We start from the raw sequence: 18,619 nt of genomic DNA, 5'->3' as shown, positions 1-18,619 counted from the left end.
TAGCAGGACCCACAGACAAGAGGGGCCAGGCAGGTTTCCCAGGGGCTAAATGAGCTCTCGTTGCTGGCACGGCCCTTTGGAGCTGGAAGCAGCTGGGATAGTGGTTGCTGTGAGCACACGACCGGTGCAAAAGATGCCAGGAAAAAAAAAATAAAGAGTGGGTGAAGGGGCTCTGAAGACAGCCGGCTATTTCAGTTGCAAGAGCAGAAAGAGGGAGGGGTGTTTCTGAGATGGAAACACCATCCAGGAGAGAAAAGTCACGAAGGGTCTCCAAAGGACAAAGCCTTCCCAGGCTGTCCAGGGGCTTGTATCCCTGGCAGGAGCAGGAAAATTAACCCAGACATAGCTCAGCCCCTCTGCTGGCTTTCACTTGGGTCCTTGGGCAAGGATTTGTTTTTCACAGAAGGAACGGGAGCCCCGGTGGCTGCACATTGCTCCACGTCACCTCGTTTACGTAGCTGCAGCTTCAGGGCACTTTGCAGCTGAGTGTGCTGTTTGTGCTCAGCAGGAAGGAAGCGAGGGCAGAGGTGAAGCAGGCAGCTTCGCCGGCAGCCACTGCTCAGCACGGGGCTGCAGGAAAGTGTGACCGCTCAATTAAAAGCAGCGTTAACGAGGGGACTTCAGAGCACTGCCTGGAAACCCATCTGCTCCCCTGGTTTCCAGGTGCACGAACCTGGCCGCAACATATTGCGAGTATCGTGCTGAATCATGCAGGCAGGTGGACGCGGGTATTTCTGCCAAGGCACGAGAGGAGCTGGAAGCCTCTCCCTGGGAAGAGGTGTATCTGCAGGGGGAAATCCTAGAAACAAACTTGGCACAGGCAGATTTTGGCGTGGATTTACTGCAGCCACGTTGCAGAAAAGAGGCTGGTGGGGAAGGATGTTTTGAGCACGGTGTCCATCTGTCTGTCAGCACAGGAGAGAAAGAAAGAATCGAAAACAATATTGGAAATAAATGGGCAGCTGGGCTTAGAAGAGCTCTTACTGACCCTTAGAGAAATGTGAGGAAGGAAGAGAAGCCTGGGAAGGTTGTAGTTGGTCCTCCAACACCAGTATTATCCGAATCCAGAGCCGAGAGTGGGGTATTTTATTCAACAAACCCTTGGAAGAGTCCTGAGAGTGCCATTCGGGGTGAGGGACCTACTGGAAACTGGCCTGATGGTTTGAATCAGATTAGAAAAGTTGCATCTGTTTATTGTAGGACTTGTGCAATCGTTTGTTGTCCCTGTGCTCAGCCTGACCAGACCCAGGCAGCGGGGAGGCAGCCCACAGCGTTAAACCCAGCCTGGCCCCAAATGCACTCGGAGGTTGCTTTGGTTGAAGCTTTTGCCTGACGTCTCTTTTATCTAAATCACTTCTCCTATTCTTTGGTCGTTCCTTCAGTTTACAGAGCATCTTCCAGAAGGAAGGTCCTCCCCGCAGACTGATGAAACAAGTCAATTAATTAACTGCTGCAATTCTGTCTGCTCTCCGAGTGAATTATGATGGCTTTGTTACAGCCACGGTGTGCAGCAATGTTTACCGAAGGAGCAAAGACGATTCCTCTGGTTGCAATCCCTGTTTAAATGTAGGCGGTCACAACAAGATTTGGGGTGAGAAACAAGAGCAGCAGGAACAGGAGGATTTCCTAAGCAACAAAGATCTGCTTCGCTTAAAAATAATTCAGTAAGGAAAAAAAAATAAAACAACAACAACAAAAACCAACAACGCAGAAATATGAGAAAGGCTTCAGAAGAAGAGGAGGGAGAAAGCTCATTTCATTTTAACACTTTTTGCTATTTCCTAGGAATCTTGGCCTCCTAACCCGAGGATAAGGATACAGAAACAAGAACAGCGATGACAAATCACTGCCACAGAGGCGTGCGAGTGCTTAGGAGAAGTCCTCCTGCAATCTTCTCTAAGCACAGTTAAGATTTCCCCTGTACTTTCTCATGCAATTAAGCAGAAGCAGTGTAAGAATGAAGACGGAGAAGGCAGAAGTGATAAGAATAACCGCAGGAAGAAGCAAATGTGTTCAGGAACCTTTTATAACCAGCGTGAGGACGGACCTGGCGCTCCAGGAGGGCCCAGGCTAAGGCAGTGAGGTGGCACCTGGGTCGGAGCAGGGATTTTGCAGCACCCGACCCCTTACATAAGGATTGCACAGCACGGCTGGCTCCTGCTGGCGAAGGACTGGGGGTGGGAAAAGCAATGCTGAATGCTCTCGGGGTAAGTGGGCCAGCCGAAACCAGGTGAATTATGAAACTGCCCCCGCGAGCTCCGGGAGCGTTGCACATTATGGGTTTAAATCCAGGTTTTCTGTGGCCTTTTCAGCTCTGTGCCCCCAAGCACTCCAGCCCCACGGCCGCGGTATCTCTCTGTGCAGTTTTCTCCTTTTGTCTTTCCCCCATTTGGCGTTGCTTTTCCTCCAGAGTGCTTCCACTGCGTGCCCGTTCAGCGTGCCTGCCCCGCAGTCAGCTCTTTGTGATCTGGCAGCTCGGGCAGCAAGCACGTCGAGATGCCTCTGAGGGAGGGCTGCTCGGAAAAACGAAGGCAGGAAGAGCTGATGGAGCGACGGGGTGGAGGGCGGGTGGCAATGAGCACGTGTGGAGTGAGCCCGGGAACGAAGCCATGCCCAGAACGCCCTGCCCCGGGTGGAAAAATATGGCAGGAACGTTCCCCTGGCACAGCACAGGACCAAACCTCTGTCCCTCCTTCCCTCTGATGCCACATGCCTTAACAGAAAGAGAAAGGAAAAAAAAAAAAAAGAAACACCCATAAATGGGGCAATACAAGCTTGACCTGAGCTGCAGTTCTCAGAGGGAATGAGGAAACAGGGCCTGAGCCCATCTTGGTTTAATCAGACTTTCAAATTAACAGATCTCCTTTTCCATCCTCTTTTTTTTTTTTTTTTTTTTTTTTTTTTCCCCCTCTCCATTTCCCAGCTGCTTTTCTTTTAATCTCCTCTTTCAACCTATTTGAACTCGGGCTGTCTCCAGTGTAAGAAATCCCCCTTGCAATGCTGCCCGCTCCTTGTCTGCTTCAAAGGGAGGATCAACACACACACGGGACTTTATTATGTGTATATTATAAATATATCTACACGCATATTAACAACAACCCCCGTTTTAATTCTTTATTACATTATTATTATATTTTTATTATGTTTACAATAATATCTGTTTTACAGGGGTTATTTATACAAGTTGTCAGGGAGCTCCTGCAAAGGCAGCGAGGGGCCGGGCAGCCCGCAGGCTGCGGGCAGGAGGATTCAGCTGCCGGCCACATGAGCCAGCCCTTCAGCGAGGCGAAATTACATCTTTCCCTCCAACGCTATAAACACGGAGGGGAAGGCAACGGGGGACAGTCGCTGGGTGCTCGAGAGGGCACTTAGGAATTAAGTATCAGCATACCAACGGGAGCGCAACGAAACGTGACTTGGGCACCTACTGGAACATTGCATCATTTTTGTGTGTTTTCCCTGCTTTCACAAAGAACAAATCCTGATGGTTCCTGCGCACCCAACGAGGCTGAGCAGCCATCTGGGTTGTCCCCGACCACCACAGGCCAGCGTGCAGCATGGAGCAGCGCTCCCCCAGCATTTCCAGTTTAGGTGGCTGTGCCTCGAGTGCTGCACCGTGCTCCTTCCAAAGGGCAGCAGGGAGCTGTGACGGGTGGCTCAATCTGCTTCTTGGCGAGCAGAAGCATGGGCAAGAATCAACACAGGCCATAAGCTGTAGGCGAGGGCTGGTTGGGGCACGGCCAGGGCTGGTGCTGCTGCTCCCCTGCCCGAGTTTCACGCCTGGGCGTTCCCTTGCGCTCGGGCTGAGTCACGGTCTCGCGTGACAGAGCAGTGAATCAACCCCAGACACAAGGGAAACCCTCGTGTTACCATCCCAAACATGACGGCTTGCTGATACGGGGGAACTGGGGGTGTGTTACCAGCTGTGGGGCAGCTCAATCCTGGGGTGCCCAACCCTGGCACCTCTTGCGCTGCACCCAGAGGTGCAGAGTGCACCTCCTGGGGATGCTGCTGCCATGGATGGGGGGCAGCACCCCAGGGCAGGATCCGACCAGTGATTTCTTCACCCCGGTGTGCACCAGGGGTGAGCAGGGCAGGATTTCTGCCCGCTGTGTGCACGGGGAGCCCAAGTGTGCATGGGCACGGGGGGTGTCCATGGTGCGTGTACACCCCCAGACCTTCAGGGCACCCCAAGCAGGACACAATCCGGGGGCGAGGGGCGTGCAGGCGTGACCCCCATCCCTTTGGGGTACCCCTTTGGGCTACCCTTCTGCTGCTCACCCCCTACCTCCACCCCCACCCACCCCACGGGGGGATGACAGCGGGGGGGGACCGCGAGCCGTGGGTACCCGGCGGAGGGTGCGCAGCGCCCGGGGACGAGCCGGCTCCGGCTGCGGGCACCCCGTGGGGCTCCGTCCCTTGCCGTGCCGAGCCGTGCCGTGCTGTGCCGAGCCGTGCCGTGCCGTAGAAGCGGGCGGGGATGCTGCCGGTGCCCCCGCCCGCCCCCCGCCCCCGCGGCAGCCTCGCCAGACGCAGCGCGGCTCGGAGCGCGCACGGAGCCTCCCGTAGCCACCGACACCGCCTCCCGGGTAGCCCCGGGCAGCCCCCACCATGGCCCGGAACCGTAGGGAAAGGAGCGGCTGGGGTAGGCGGCACGGCACGGCACGGCACGGCAACGGAGGGGAAGGGAGAAAAGGGGAGGGGGCGGCCGAACAATGCCCGGGGCTGCGGGGTGGGATGGGACGGGGCGCGCCCGGGGGGCTGCGGGAGGGAAGGGAAGGGGGAGGCCGGTCCCAGGGGTCGGGGAGGGGATCGGGGACGGGGAAAGAGGCAGGGAAGGAGGCAGGGAGGGAGGCTGAGAGGCTGCCGAGGCCTGTCCCTGGCCGCCACCGCCCTCGGCCTGCGCGGGGGGGGGCTGCTATTAGTGCTGCTGCTGCTGCTGCTGCTGCTGCTGTTACTGCTGTTACTGCTGCTGCTGCTGCTGCTGCTGCTACTGCTGCTGTCACTGCTGCTACTGCTGCTGCTGCTCCTCCTGCACGCCCCCGCTGCCCCCCTTCAGCCCCAGCCTCGCTGGCACGATGGGGACGCGAGCGGGGGTCCCGCACGCCCAGCCCTCCGGTCCCACACGGGGTTTTGCCTCCTGCTTGAGGCGCTGCAGGAGGATCGGGGCCGTTTTCAGAGCGCCCCTTCCCACCCGCAGAGGGAGGAGGAAGGCTTGCTTCCCTCAAGGCCTCCCTTCTCCTCCAACCCGACATCCTACGGGCAGCTCTGGGGGAAAAACAGCACCCGCCAGCCACGCAGAGCCAAAACTGGGCCCACAGGTGGGCTGTGCAGGGCACCCGGGGGGCTCCGAGCCCCTCTCCCCCTGCCCGCAGCCTTCTTTGTTCGCCCTTCGCTGGTGCATCGCTGTACCGGCTTCTGCTGATGCATCGTCGGCTTTGTGGGAAAACCAGCTTTAATACGGCAATTTGCCGTCATTTAGGGCCGCTGGGGTGTGATTTGTCATCCCCCGAGTTGTGCGCCGTGCAAACCCAGCCCTCAGCGCTCGGGGTGCCCTGTCTCCTCAGGCGGAGCAGGTGAGCCGAGCCGTGATGTTTAGATACACAAATTACATTCTAATTTGGACAGATGACTGGAGCATTTCCCACGGTAATGATTAGCAGCTCAGGGACGTGTTGGCAGAGGCGTTCAGATAACGGAGCCTGCGAGTCAAGCAGTCGGAGCGTGCGGTGGCCTCTTTGCAGGAGAACATCAGCAGCGTCCATTTGATAAGGGCCGTCTGGAGCCGTGACACTCCGAGGAGGCTGCTAGGCCTTGGATAAACAGCAGAGGAAACTTCTCGTGAATATTTTGATGCTCTCAGCCTTGTCTTGCAGAACTGTCAGTCCCGTTCTCGTTGAGCACTGGGCGCACGTACACGCGCTCGAGCTTCCCCCTCTCATCTTGGTAGCGTGAGGAGAAAATGCAAGCGATGGCAAAGTGGGTTTCGAGGGAGAAAAACCTCATCCAGGAAGGTACAGCCTTGGCCTAGCGGAACAATTAGGCACGTACCTCGGTGTGAGCGTGCTGCTAAGGCGATCTGGTGCTGATTCACTAAACTCTTGCTTAGCTTCTTGGTAAGCTTCGCAAGAACCTGGAACCAACTGCGAATCTAAGCGGGTTTGCCTTCCATCTACGGAGCCAAATCGTACCCGCAGAGGTTTAGGTATTCCTAGAACGATTCCCAGCACTTCGCCAGGCTGGTTGATGTTATTACAGGTAATAAATTAGACAGCAAAAGCCCCCTTTTGCTTTGTAATCCAGCAAAAGCCCCCTTTAACCAAGCGTGCATTTGTAGGGCAGCACCTCGGTGCCCTGAAGGATGTGTTTGTGCCCGCTGGGTGCTGACATCAGCCCAAGGGGGAATTCAGGGCTCCATTTCTCAGCCTGCCTGCTGAAGGAGGAGTCTGAGCCTTTCACCATCCGGGCCCTCCAGCTACGTCCTCGGTGTGCTCTGAAAATGTGCTTATGGGTCATTAAAAATACTACGCTATTTTGAAACGGATCAAACTCCGTCCCAGTTCCTTTCCAGTTAGCCAGGCCTGAAAGGAGACGACTGCTTAGTGCAATCCTTCGCCTTTGTCTCATAAAAACAATTTGCTTTTTTAAAGATCACCAAGTGAATTAGGGTGAGCGATTGCATAGCGCCCAGGAGAAATTGCCTCCAGTCAGCTATCAAAGCTAGGTTGCTGCCACACGTGTACGTCCCCGCGAGCTCACACAGGGGCATGTAATGCATCAAGTGTAGGGTTTAGCCCTGGGCAGGAGGTCAGTGTAAGGCTGTGCAGCATTTAGGGCTCCGTTACTGAGCGTGCTAAGCGGTGCCGAGACCTCACAACTGCTTCTGGTTGTGGGATGAGCGGCCGAGGGAGCTGGATATGAAACAAAAACACCTAGAACTGTGCATCAGAGGAAGGGATCCTGCTTTTACCTGAATAAGTCTGAATCCTGACGGGTGCAGTCAAGTCCAGCCAGCTTGATGAAGGCTCATAGTAGCTTCCCCTGATGTTTTTTTTTTTATTTTTCTGAAATTCTTGGTGCTTTGCAGTTGCAGGTGCTCGGCAGCCTGCTCCCCTTGTTGTGGCAAGGCCGTTAGAGATCTCTGCTCCCCGTCACTCCTTTACGCAGCTCAGACGAGGACAAACTGCTTGAAATCTCTCATTTCCCATCACGGCCCATGCTGTAATCAGAATGACCCACTCGTCAAGAATTCAGTTTCAAAACCGTAAAAGGGAGTACAGAGGTAATACTCGTTGGTCAGGGTTTTCAAGCCGGACTAGAGGTTACTGAGAGCTCTTAAAGGAGCCCGATGGTCGGGAAGTGCCGAGCAACTATTTTGGGGGAAGGGACTCTTCCAAAACAGGCCAGACAGATCTTTGATGTCACACTTTCTTCATGCACACTTTCTTCATGGGTTCAGCTGGAAAGAGAAGGGCGATTTTGGTGTTGGTTGGTGTGAAGGAGCAGTGCTAACAGCCCTTCTGGTTGTCGTTTTGTTCCTGACCTTTTCTGGCGGAACCTCAGATTCCCCTTCCAGGCGTTTCTTTGTCACTCTGAACGCTGGGAATCTCCTGAGAAACGGAAGCTGAGGTTTTTCAGGCAGGTGAGCCTTTGCATTAAAAAAAAAATAGACATGAGAAGATTCACAACGAAATTGCTAGCTTGTAAATGAGAAGGGAAAATGAAGTGCTGGGACTCGTGAGAAGAGACGAGGACATTGCAGGCTGGAGATCCAGCACGTGGTGGTTGGTCCTCATGCCCTTTTGAGGCGGTAGTATTGTATAATAAATCAGAAGAGCGGGGTCTGATTCATTCAAAGATTAGGAGGAGCAAGGGCAGCCTGTTTTTCCCCTTTTGGGGAAGAAGCAGGATCCTTTGGGCCTGGTTTGCCGTGGTCATGCTCCATGCCGTGCCCATGCTGCAAGAAGCTTGGTCAACGTCAGGGCAGGCAGCCCGTGGGGCTGTGTCTTGCTGTATTTTCTCTGCTAAACATACAGGTGAGGAGCACACACAAACATTGCTTAGGGCCTAGGTGATGTTCCTAGGCACCAGGCCTTGTATTAACTCCTCTGCTCTGTCCTGCCTACGAGGTGCGGGGTGTCCAGTGGGTCACCTCCAAAGCCACCTCGCTCTGGAGCCACCCCAGCTCCTTGGGTCCTGGAGAAATGCTCATGTTTGTGATCAGGTGAAGGACAGTTAAGTGTTAGGGCGATGAAGGAACTGAACACAAATTTCCCAAATGGGGTGGAGGCTCACTGACCTCTGCCAAGCCAGTAAAATGTGTTTAAAGCCCTCTATATACTTTTACATTCCTTCAGAGCGTAGTGGCCTTTCATGCTGTATCCTGGGATCTTGTGGCACATTGACCAAACTTTGTTTTCAGGCAACAACAAAAGGGTAAAACTGATTTAAAGTCAGAAATGAGTAAATGAAATACTGGTGGTGGAGGGAGGCTGCTTGCTGACAAAGTGGATTAAGGACCATGCAAGAAATGCATAATGGGTGCAAAGCAAGACTTTTGGGGACGTATTCGTGCAAGGTGTGTTTCAGTCATCGTGTCACATGTGTGTCTGGCTAGACTTAAATGTGGGTGAGCGAACAGTCCTGGAATTTCTGTCTGAGAAATAAATGATGGCCTTTCTGTAGTTTCTCTTATGATAGTGTTTTGACAAACAGAGATGGGATAAGGTTCCCTCTGAGGGTTGCCCACCTGGGCTTTGAATCAGCCAGTCCTGGCACGTAGACTGGCATGAGCATAACCACGGGGCTGTCTGATGTGACCTCAAACTTCCTGAACGACCTCTAGAAGGGAATCTGTTTGATCTGCTTTCTTCCCAAGGTAGTTGGTGTGCCCGTCTCTGAAGCATGCTAATTACAGGCTCAGCCTTGGGAATTCCGCCCGGATAGGTATTGCTGCTGTTTCAGGGCTGGCTAAGGCACTGAAATTTAATGAGAGAGGTCATAGGCGTTGGTTTCACTTCGTATGTTGGCATTTGAGCTGCCCCTGTTGTAACAGACCGTTTGGTGGCCAGTAATCACCCAAACCCTTGCTTCTCCCAGCAGCCTTCCATGCAGGGAGTTCCTAAACCACTGGCGTTATCAGCACGCTCACTCAGCTCCTCGTTCCGGCTGCCAGAGCAAAAAGGAGCCGAGCTGCTCGTGCTGTAGTCGAGGCTGCAGTGCTGCCAGCTGGATGACTCAGGGCTGGTGGCAAGGAGGTGCACTCGGCATCTTGCCTCCTGCGAGCACCCTGGGCGCAGAGAAGCTCGCTGGGGGCATGGCAGAGTGCTGATGGCCCCAAGCAGGGGCAGTAACACTGCTGTGATTCAGAGGGGAGAGCTTTTTACCCGCTGTGGGCTATTGACCAGGGAAGGAGACATTTTTTTGCATCGCCTGGTTGGTGGTGCTCACCAAGAGCCTGCCTTACACCTGAGTTCAGGACAGAGCAGTGACCGTGTCTGTACATGGAGCTCGGAGCAGCAAACCTGAGCACTGATGGATGGAAGGGAGGGCTCTGCCCAGCCGGGCGGCCCCGCTTTGTCCTCTCCAAGACACCATCTCCCAGGGGCAGCGCTGTCTAGACACCTTATGGCAGCCCCGTGCCTGGGGAATTTGCTCACTCATAGCTGCCCAGGCAGTCTCAGCACCTCAGGATGCAGCTGTGTCCTTCTGCACTCCGTAGGGAGTGTTATTCTTCCCCTACCCTGCTGCTGTGCAGGATCGATACAGGTTATTGCTCTACAACATCCAGTATGTGCTTTGTGTCAGTTTACTTCTCATTTTTCCTTATTAGCATGGTAAGATAGAGAGTGCTGCACAAGCCTCTCTTGGAGGGAAGGAGAGGGTCTCTGACACGTGCTCAAAGCGGCGCTGCCTTTTCCATGTTCCTCCGAGCTTTGCCCATGATCTTTGGCTGCTTGGCAGGCCGTGGAGTTAGTTCAGCATCAGCGGAGCGAGCAGAACCTGTGGCATGGCAGTGCTGAATGGGATAAGTGCAAGGGATACCGTAGCTTGGAGAGAGATGTCTTTCTCTGCCGGAGCTGTTTGCACAGGGCAGATAAGCCTCCTGGCAGCTGGAGCCCTCTGTGCAAAGGGATCCTGCCTGGCCGCGGTCTGCTCAGTGCTGGGCTCGTGGTGATGTTGGTGGCACTGTGATATGTTTGTAAGGCAAACAGCTGGGGTGGGAACGGCTTCAGAAGGGATCCGCACAGCTATCGCTGCTGATTGAATTAATCCCGAGAGGGCTGCTGATAAGCGACCTAACCCAGCCAGTACAGGGAAGTTTCATTCCAGAGGAAGAACAACAAGTTAAAACATTAAGCCTCTATTTTGTCTCCTTGGTAGTTTAGTTTTTTTTCATGCAGTGAAGAAATTGGGTTCAAAGACCCTCAGAATAGCAGCTCCACTTTATGTCTGTGTATTTCAGCAGGGGAATCAGGACCCAGGCTGCAGCCCTGGCATCTCACAGGGTGTGCATACGTAGGTAAGGTTCCCGGGCGCCCCAAGAGCACAAGAGCAGGGCTGGCAAGCTGGCTTTCTCGAGGTCTGTTAGGCAGCCTGTGTTTGCACAGATGATGCCCTGGGTCATGGGTTAGTCCCTGGAATGAAATGTATTTATTGCGCAAACTCGTTTAGCAAAAAAGATGACTTTATTAGCAGGCCTCTGGAAAGGAGTCAGCATTTCCGTGACCTGTTCGTCCATAACTAAGGAAGAACAGGCTTAAGTACTCACCAAAGTATGCTGCGTGATCAGTGACGTGTAATTTATCTAATCTGTTCTTCTATGGGAGCTTAAATACATTAAATCAGCTGTCCGACCTTACATGGGCAAAATGTGAAATATGCTGGTGTAGTTTATTAAACTTTATTTAATTTTAACCAAAAAGAATTCCTACAGCAATTGAAAAGTGCTTTATTTTTTCCTCACAAAGTGAGCAGCGCTGTGTTACGGGGCTGCCTGCAGCAGCAGGGCCATTTTCTTGCTGCTGTCTGACAACACAATAAGCACGAATGCAAATTCCAGTCTCCTCCACCTTTCCACTTTAAATCACCATATGGAAAAGAGACGCGGATTCCACCCCGCTTTCGAGTCATGGAAACGAGCTGTTATGAAATGGGAAAAAGGAACTGTATCCTGGCAATTTCTGAATGAGCAGCTTGAGAATTGACGTAATTGCAAGGCGCCGAGAGAGAGCCGACAGAAAGGAGGAGTCAAGTTGGAAAACGAGTAAAAAAAAAAAAAAAGAGCGTGTTTAGGAAAGCTTAGGCCTCCTTCCTTTCCTTTTTGGCCAGATGATGTTTTGCCATTGCCAGGTACGACTTCCTTCAAAGCAGATAACTAATTTATGCCGGAAAGAACAATTAAAATAATTGATTTTCAGTAATGTGCCGCCAGCTTGTAAAAAAAATCTCTGGCTGTCCAGTACAGCAGATAATCTAATAACCAGGACGTGGAAGTTTCATCACATGGAAATAAATATGAAAGATAGAGTTTTGTTTGCAGACGGCCTCCATGAAAGAAACAGAGCTAATAGGGCTGAAATCAGCTCAGAGACCTGTTTAATATAGTGCCTTTTCTCCCGATGTCTCTAATGAACTGGAAAATCAGCATATCGTGTTCATAATACTCTGTGTTTTGCCCCCATGTTGTGCAAACAGCCAGCTCAGGTGACAGAGGCAGGGATGTCCTCCAGCAGACCACGGCCGCTTTGGGCAGCTGCCTCTGTCCAGAGACACTCTCCCAAAAGCTGTCAATACCTGGTGAAGAAAAACAAGGCGTTCCTCACAGGTTCTGGTGTTTTGAATGGACAACACAACGTCTTTGAGCTGGTTACTGTTGGTGATGACCAACAGTGGGGATGACCACTTTCTAGATCCCTTTTCCACCCCATTCTGCCTGCGAGGAGCTGCTGCAGCACCGCAGAAATGCACGACTGGTCTGCTCCTGATATCCCCGAGTGGTCTCATTCTCATGTGAGACTGGTGGGAAGCGGTAAAAACTCTTCAGTGGAGATTTCCATTAACCCCTGGAACAGAGGTTTTGTGTTCTCTGCTCTTTCTGGCAGTTGAACTGGAGGGAGAGGACCACCCGGGAGACCTCATCCAGCAGCAGCAGGGGGAAGTTTGGTACCAAGCATCCCTTCTCCTAGCAGGACAGGAGGGATGAGCGAGGCTCTCCCCAGGCTCTCAACATGCTCAGATGTACAGCAAGGTCCGAGCTGGGGATGTCCTCACCACCTTGCCTCTGCATGAGGCCCTGGGCAGCAGCTTTTGTGCACATCTGGGTGCCGACTGTGTGGCCTCGAGGTGGGTTTGGGGTGGTGGTACAGCTCTGCCACCTGCACGCCGATGGCTTTGCCTCCGCTGATGGCTACAGTCAGAAATATTTAGATTTAATTCCATTTACGGATTTTTTCCTGCCTCCACCATGAGTCACATCCTACAGAGATCTCTCCGCTGTCCTTTTTATGCAGCTGTAAAAATGAAAAAGAAACTGGACTCGGTTAGCGCAGCGGGGTGTTGGGAAACACCACAGGAGAGAGGTATTTCCGATCGGAGGCTTTATATGGCACTTGCAGCATGGCAGCCCTTAAAATGAGCACGCAAACCTGTGGCCCTTTGGCACCTGTCCGTGCTTACGTGCTGGGGAGATCTTAATGGTGTGTGGTGTGTGCAGCAAGAGGACCGAGTGTGCTCAGGGGCTTCATTTTTCGGGTGGCTTGGTGATGTCTGGGCATTGGGAATAGGAAGGTCTTTTTCCTGTGGCCACCCAGCAGTGGCATGGGCCAGGGGCTGGTGTTCGAAGGGAGTTTGGTGCTGCTGGAGGCTGGTGGAGAATCTAGCTTTTCAGAGCATTCGGGACTTTTGTTTTGCTAAGGAAAGTCCAGGCATTGGGAAGAAAAGATCTTTGTCTTTCAACTGTGAGCAAAGAAAGCTCGCAGTATATGTCTGAGAACCACCAGATATCCCCTAGCAACAAGGCTTAATGATCCTGATATTTCAGGATCATAGGAAATCAGAACCACGTACAAAAGCGCCGTTGTTATTTAAAAGAAGAAGTTGCTGCTGGAGGCTTCTTTATAAAGAGGCCCGGAATGGGCAAACCCCATTCCTTGTGGTATTTATAGTTCGTCTTTTAGCATGTGCACGCATCAGCCCTGTGCTTTGAAACAGCTGGGACTGGCTGAAAACTGGGCCCCTGAGGTCAGGGTCTGAAACAGAGACTTCAGGCTCCCGTGCTTGGAAACTTGCAGCCTGAGCCAGCGACCTGGGGACTTTTTGTAGAAACGAGGGGAAACTTTCCACCGCGCGCTCCCTTCCCCGCTGGCGAGGAGATTTTTACGTGGCCGTAGGTGAGCTGAGCAGCGTGATTAATCACCTTGGGCTTTCCTTTCCTGTGCTGGGAAGTCAGGAGACAATGAAAGGAAAATTACAGGAGCTGGCCCGCGCCTGCTGAACCGCCGGGCGGCTGTCGGTGAATAAGGCCCACACCGGGGAGCTGCCATCAGCAGCCCCCTCATCATAGGGAACCAAACGGGGTGGCAGTGACTGTGTGCAGGTGGCAGTGACTTGGTGCTGGACACCCACATGTGCTGTCCAAAGACAGGGAAGCGGTCGGCTGAGCAGGTTACAGGAGCAGCAGGTTGTGCTGAGAGCGGCAGTGCGGCCTGCAGATGGAGCAGGCCCCTGCGCTGCGCTGTTGCTACAGAAACAGCAGCCGCATAGGATGCATCCAGGCAGTCCTTGGTGGATCCGTGAGGTGCTTGCGTGCCTCAGCTCGAGTGCTGCGTCCATGGCTGAGGAGCCTCTTGCAAGGGCCTGGTGGGCAGTGTGTGGAGGACAGCACTGAGAGATGCTCAGGCAGCGGTGGTGTAACCTGGCTTGGCACCACGCAGACCGCCCCCTTGTTATGGGGGAGAGAATTGGGGAAAAAAAGGCAAAACGCATGGGTTAAGATAAAGACAGTTTAATAAGACAGAAAAAGAAGAGATTATAATAATAATAGTAATAACAGAACACACAAATCAAGTGATTCACAACACCACAGCCCACCACCCACCAACTGGTGCCCCACCAGACCCTGAGCAGTGGCAGCCCCCTAAGCCAAGTCCCCAGGTTTTATGGTTCCACATGATACCACAGTCATGGGACATCCCTGTCCTGGTTCTGTCCTCTCCCAGCTCTCTGTGCACCCCAGCTCCTTGCTGGCAGGACAGCATGAGAAGCCACAAGTCACCGACCTAGTGTAAGCGCTGCTCTGCAACAGCTAAACCATCAGTGTTATTCTCACCCTAAACCCCAAACACAGCACCACACCAGACACTGGGAAGAAAATTAACTTTATCTAAGCCAAAACCAGGACAACAGTGTAGTCAGCAAGCGATGATCATCAGTAGCTTGGAATTCTCCTGTCTAGCACAGAGAAGGCTAAGGACATGGAGAGGCTAGGACAGTCTTTGTGTATGTAAGATGTTGCAGGTAAGAAGAGAATAATCTGTTCATGTCAGCTCTTGTAGGACAAAAGCTGACGGGAGCATTTGTCCAGGAGGATCCCAGCAAACTCCCTGGCTGCTGGGAGGGCTGGGCATGCTGACAGATTGCCCCAAAGCAGCTGGGTGGCTCCACCAGGATGTCTGGGGAATGTTGGACAGACATCTGCTCCGAGTTATGCTGTTTTGGGGTGATATTTGAGCTAACTGCCCTGTTAGGGCCCTGTCCAGCCCTGCTCTCTGTGATTCTGTGCTTTGCAGAAAGAACCAAACTGCTCTTGTTTCGCTGTTTGTGCAGGTAGTTTTGCAGAGAAGACTTACGAGTGGAGCTCGGAGGAGGAGGAATCTGTGAGGAAGGCAGGACCGGTGCAAGTCCTCATCGTCAAAGATGACCACTCCTTTGAACTGGACGAAGCTGCACTGAACCGCATCCTCCTCTCAGAGGCTGTCAGAGATAAAGAGGTTGTGGCTGTGTCTGTTGCCGGAGCTTTTAGGAAAGGAAAGTCGTTCCTGATGGACTTCATGCTGCGGTACATGTACAACAAGGTATGGCTGCAGCTGCAGGGGGCTCTTCCTGCAGGTACGGTTCTGCTCCTGTGTGCTGCTCTGGGATGAGCTGGACAGGACACTGGCTCGGTGCTCTAGAGATGCTCAAGCCTCTCTTTAACATGAGGCCTCACAAAATAAAATAGAGCAGATACTTCCACAACCCCATACATTAGTGGGTCTCCAGTGGGACTCTGCCTTTCTTGGCTTTGCAGCAGAGATGCTCACATTTACTGCCCTGTGGGAAACCACTCTTGGGAGGGCTGCCTCTTGCCAGTGCTGGGTGAGGCAGTGCAGAAGAAAGGTGTAAAAACAAAGTGGGATGAGAACTTCAGCGCTTCTTTTGTTCCCACCTGCAGGAAGCAGTGGACTGGGTTGGAGATTACAACGAGCCTCTGACTGGTTTTTCCTGGAGGGGAGGGTCTGAGCGGGAGACGACTGGCATTCAGATATGGAGTGAGGTTTTCCTGGTGGACAAGCCTGATGGTAAAAAGGTATTTGCTTTTCTGCTGCATGTTTTTTTTAGTTCTCTGTTGCTGGTCAGCTCATCTCGCTGGTCCAGCTTTTGTAAGACTCCCTTGCCTTGCCATGAGTGTCTCAAATGCTTGTGCAAGTTTAGAGAATGTCTTGATACCATATCCCTAAGTTAGCATAATTTAATGCACTGAGCAGTATGATATCTTGGTGCCCCCCTGTGTCCCTGATATGCTGTCTGGGTGTCTCTCCAACTCTGGACTCCTCAGAGTTTCTTTCTTTTCCTTTGTCCTCCACCAACTGTGAGTCTGAGGCATGAGCAGTGAGATTCCCTACCCGATAACACAGCTGGCATTCACCCACCCACCCTGTTGGAATTTGAGAGTGTTTTCGCTGAGTGTTTTCCAAGCTGACCTGGAGCTTTCTGCCTGGCAGGTTGCAGTGCTGCTGATGGACACGCAGGGGACCTTTGACAGCCAGTCCACCCTGCGGGATTCGGCCACCGTGTTTGCCCTTAGCACAATGATCAGCTCGATACAGGTAAGAATGGGATTGTCTCCAGGAAGCAGTTCCTTAAAGGTGGTGGCTAAAAACCAGCAGTTACTGTGTGGTCTGTTAGGGCTTTCCCCTCCTGTCTTCTGCTCTTTGCTCCCAGAGAGCAGCATTAACAGGATGGAAGCTGGGTCCTGATACAGAGTTCAACACATAAATGGAGGAGGAGAAGCATCATTTGGACCTAACAGGCTACCTGGCTGGGGCACGACAGCCCTTGCTGCCCTCATGCTGGAGTGTTTTGCTGTGCCTGTTTGTCTGTCTGTGTCTGTCCAGCAGTACAGCTGTGCTTGGGGCCTGTCTTGGAACAGCTTCAGAGGCCACTTGGGCCTTTGGCTGTATCCCCATGGTCATGTCATGAGCTTCAACCACACCGACACATGCACTGGCCTAAGGGACAGGCCATTCTGAGTGCTCTGAAGTTTCTGTTTTCTCATGCAGGTTTATAACTTGTCCCAGAACGTGCAGGAGGATGATCTGCAGCACCTGCAGGTAAGTCCCCTTGTCCTGCTGCTCCGTGTCACCGGGGTGCCTGCATTATGCTCCACACTTGCAAGCTGCATTGTGCTGGAAAGGCATGTTTGGAGCTACAAAGGGGTCTGTGAATCTCCCAGCTTTCGCTTCAGCTCATGAGCATGGAGGAACATTCACTCGGGACTGAAACCTGTATTGCCTGTGCTCTCGTAGCACACATGCTTAGGGCCTGGGCTGTTTGGCAGGACAGTCAGTGGGACACTTGCCAGGAGCAGAGTCGGGCCCTGTAGGGGAGCAGCAGGGGTCTTGTATTTAAAATGGAGGCTCTGTTACTTGTGTGACGTATTTGCAGCGTGCCTTGAGTGGTGGCAGTAAAAGTGCTCCTTTGACTTCTGTGAGTGGGAAGCTGAAGGTAGAAGTTGCACTGTTCACACCACAGGATAGGACCTATTGTCTGAGAAACCCAAATAAACTGGGTACTGGTTTATAAACTTGGATATTGACATCTGGTACAGGCTCAATACAGGTGACCCATAAGGATAATTACAGCCCTGCTTGTTGGAGACAAGCAGCTAAGGTTGCTTTTTTTTCCTTTTTTTTGTTTTTTTTTTTCTGTGGCACTCTTGTCCTGCCCATCTCCTGGTATTACCTCTACTTACACTTTTCTCTTTTGTTTGAGTGACTGTTTGACTGGTTAGGTTTTTTTTTTTTTTTTCCTCCAGTAGTTTAAGGAAAGAAAAGCTGTGGAAAAATCAGAAGAGTTCTGTACTGTTTCAGCCAGTAAATATTGCTTAACAATAATACCTTCTAGATGTTGAACTTATCCAGTGCAAATCTGATCTTTCAGTTTGAATTTTAGGCCATTATTGCTTAATATGTTGACCCATTTTTAGGCATCTGTGAAATACATTATTGGTGCCTTCGCTTAGGAATTACAGCCCAGAGAGACTGGAGAGCCTTCAAATCTTGCTGGTAGGCTGATCTTACAGTCTGCACAGTGGGGGTTTGCAGGGAAAGTACTTATTTCTGAATTCATTTCCGCTTCTTCCTGGAGCGTTTAAAGAGAGCCGGGCTCCAGCAGTCCCCTCTGGCACGTGAAGTTTCTGGTTGGTATGAAAGCAACAGCAAGCAGCTGATTTGAGCCATTTTTTCACAGATTTGGCAGCCAGAAACTCTAGGCGAGATCTTTCACATAAGGGCTTAGCATGGCGATTGTCCCTAACAGCTCCATCTGCCTCTAAATGGGAACCAAAACCACACAGCCAGCCAGTCTCGGTTCCAGCTCTGCAAATGGTGTTTTTTTACCCCAAATCAACAACTGCGCCTTGCTGCTTGTGCCTGTGTGGCCACAGCTGTATGGCCTGTGTGTATGCTGGGGAGCTAAAAGTCCTGCTGTTCTTTGCCTCTCTCTCCAGCTTTTCACCGAGTACGGACGGCTGGCCATGGAGGAAACGTTCCTGAAACCTTTCCAGGTGAGTAGAGGGTCCTGGCCACGTTTCCAGGTGAGTAGAGGGTCCTGGCCACCACGCATCCTGCTGCTGGAGGTGGCTTGGCCCTGAGCTGGGTGGCTTTGCCACGAGGTGTCACTGCAGTTTGCAGGACAGGGAGGAGAAATGGAGGCCTGGAGTCTGGCTCTGCTGAAGCGAAGGAAGGGCTTTGTGTTTCCTTGCCCCCAGGAGGTTTCTGAATACATCCAGTATCCCTCTTTCTTTCCACTCCCAACCTTTGTTGTTGGCAGCTCTGCCGAGCCCTGCAGCAGCCTCCTCGCTCAGCAGGTCTGGATGCAGCTGGAGGCTGTTATCTGTGGGAGGCTTTGTTCGGGGGGACAAAAGGCATGGGGTGAAACGCAATGAGCGCTGTGTGGCATCAGCTGCGTCCTGGCAGGGCCCTGCTCCCAGATACAAGCCATGCTGGGCCTTGGGGAGCTGTGCATGCAGTGCTGCAATGCCCCCAGCTGAAGGAGGGAGAGAGCAGAGACTGTGCAGGCAGCCGTCCCCACAGCTCTGCCTCGTCCTGCTGGGCTCGGAAAGCAGTCAGGTTTTGTG

The 18,619-nt window shown here is 52.6% G+C and overlaps 1 protein-coding gene across 3 annotated transcripts in view; it reads left to right on the top strand.

The window, feature by feature from the left end:
- Positions 1 to 4,511: 4,511 nt before the first annotated feature.
- ATL1 (atlastin GTPase 1) overlaps positions 4,512 to 18,619 on the top strand; it is a 27,026-nt gene continuing 12,918 nt past the window's right edge. For all 3 annotated transcript variants that reach the window (XM_084521492.1, XM_084521494.1, XM_084521493.1), the window contains exons 1-6: positions 4,512 to 4,645; positions 14,827 to 15,074; positions 15,434 to 15,568; positions 15,984 to 16,088; positions 16,542 to 16,592; positions 17,990 to 18,046. In XM_084521492.1, the coding sequence (XP_084377618.1) occupies positions 4,612 to 4,645; positions 14,827 to 15,074; positions 15,434 to 15,568; positions 15,984 to 16,088; positions 16,542 to 16,592; positions 17,990 to 18,046 (630 nt within the window). In that variant the 5' untranslated portion in view covers positions 4,512 to 4,611. The remainder of the gene's footprint in view (positions 4,646 to 14,826; positions 15,075 to 15,433; positions 15,569 to 15,983; positions 16,089 to 16,541; positions 16,593 to 17,989; positions 18,047 to 18,619) is intronic.

The sequence above is a fragment of the Aythya ferina genome, assembly GCF_964211825.1.
Source record: "Aythya ferina genome assembly, chromosome: 5".
NCBI classification, from domain to species: domain Eukaryota; kingdom Metazoa; phylum Chordata; class Aves; order Anseriformes; family Anatidae; genus Aythya; species Aythya ferina.
Note: the sequence above shows the minus strand (reverse complement) of the source record. Positions and strands in the feature narration are given on the sequence as shown.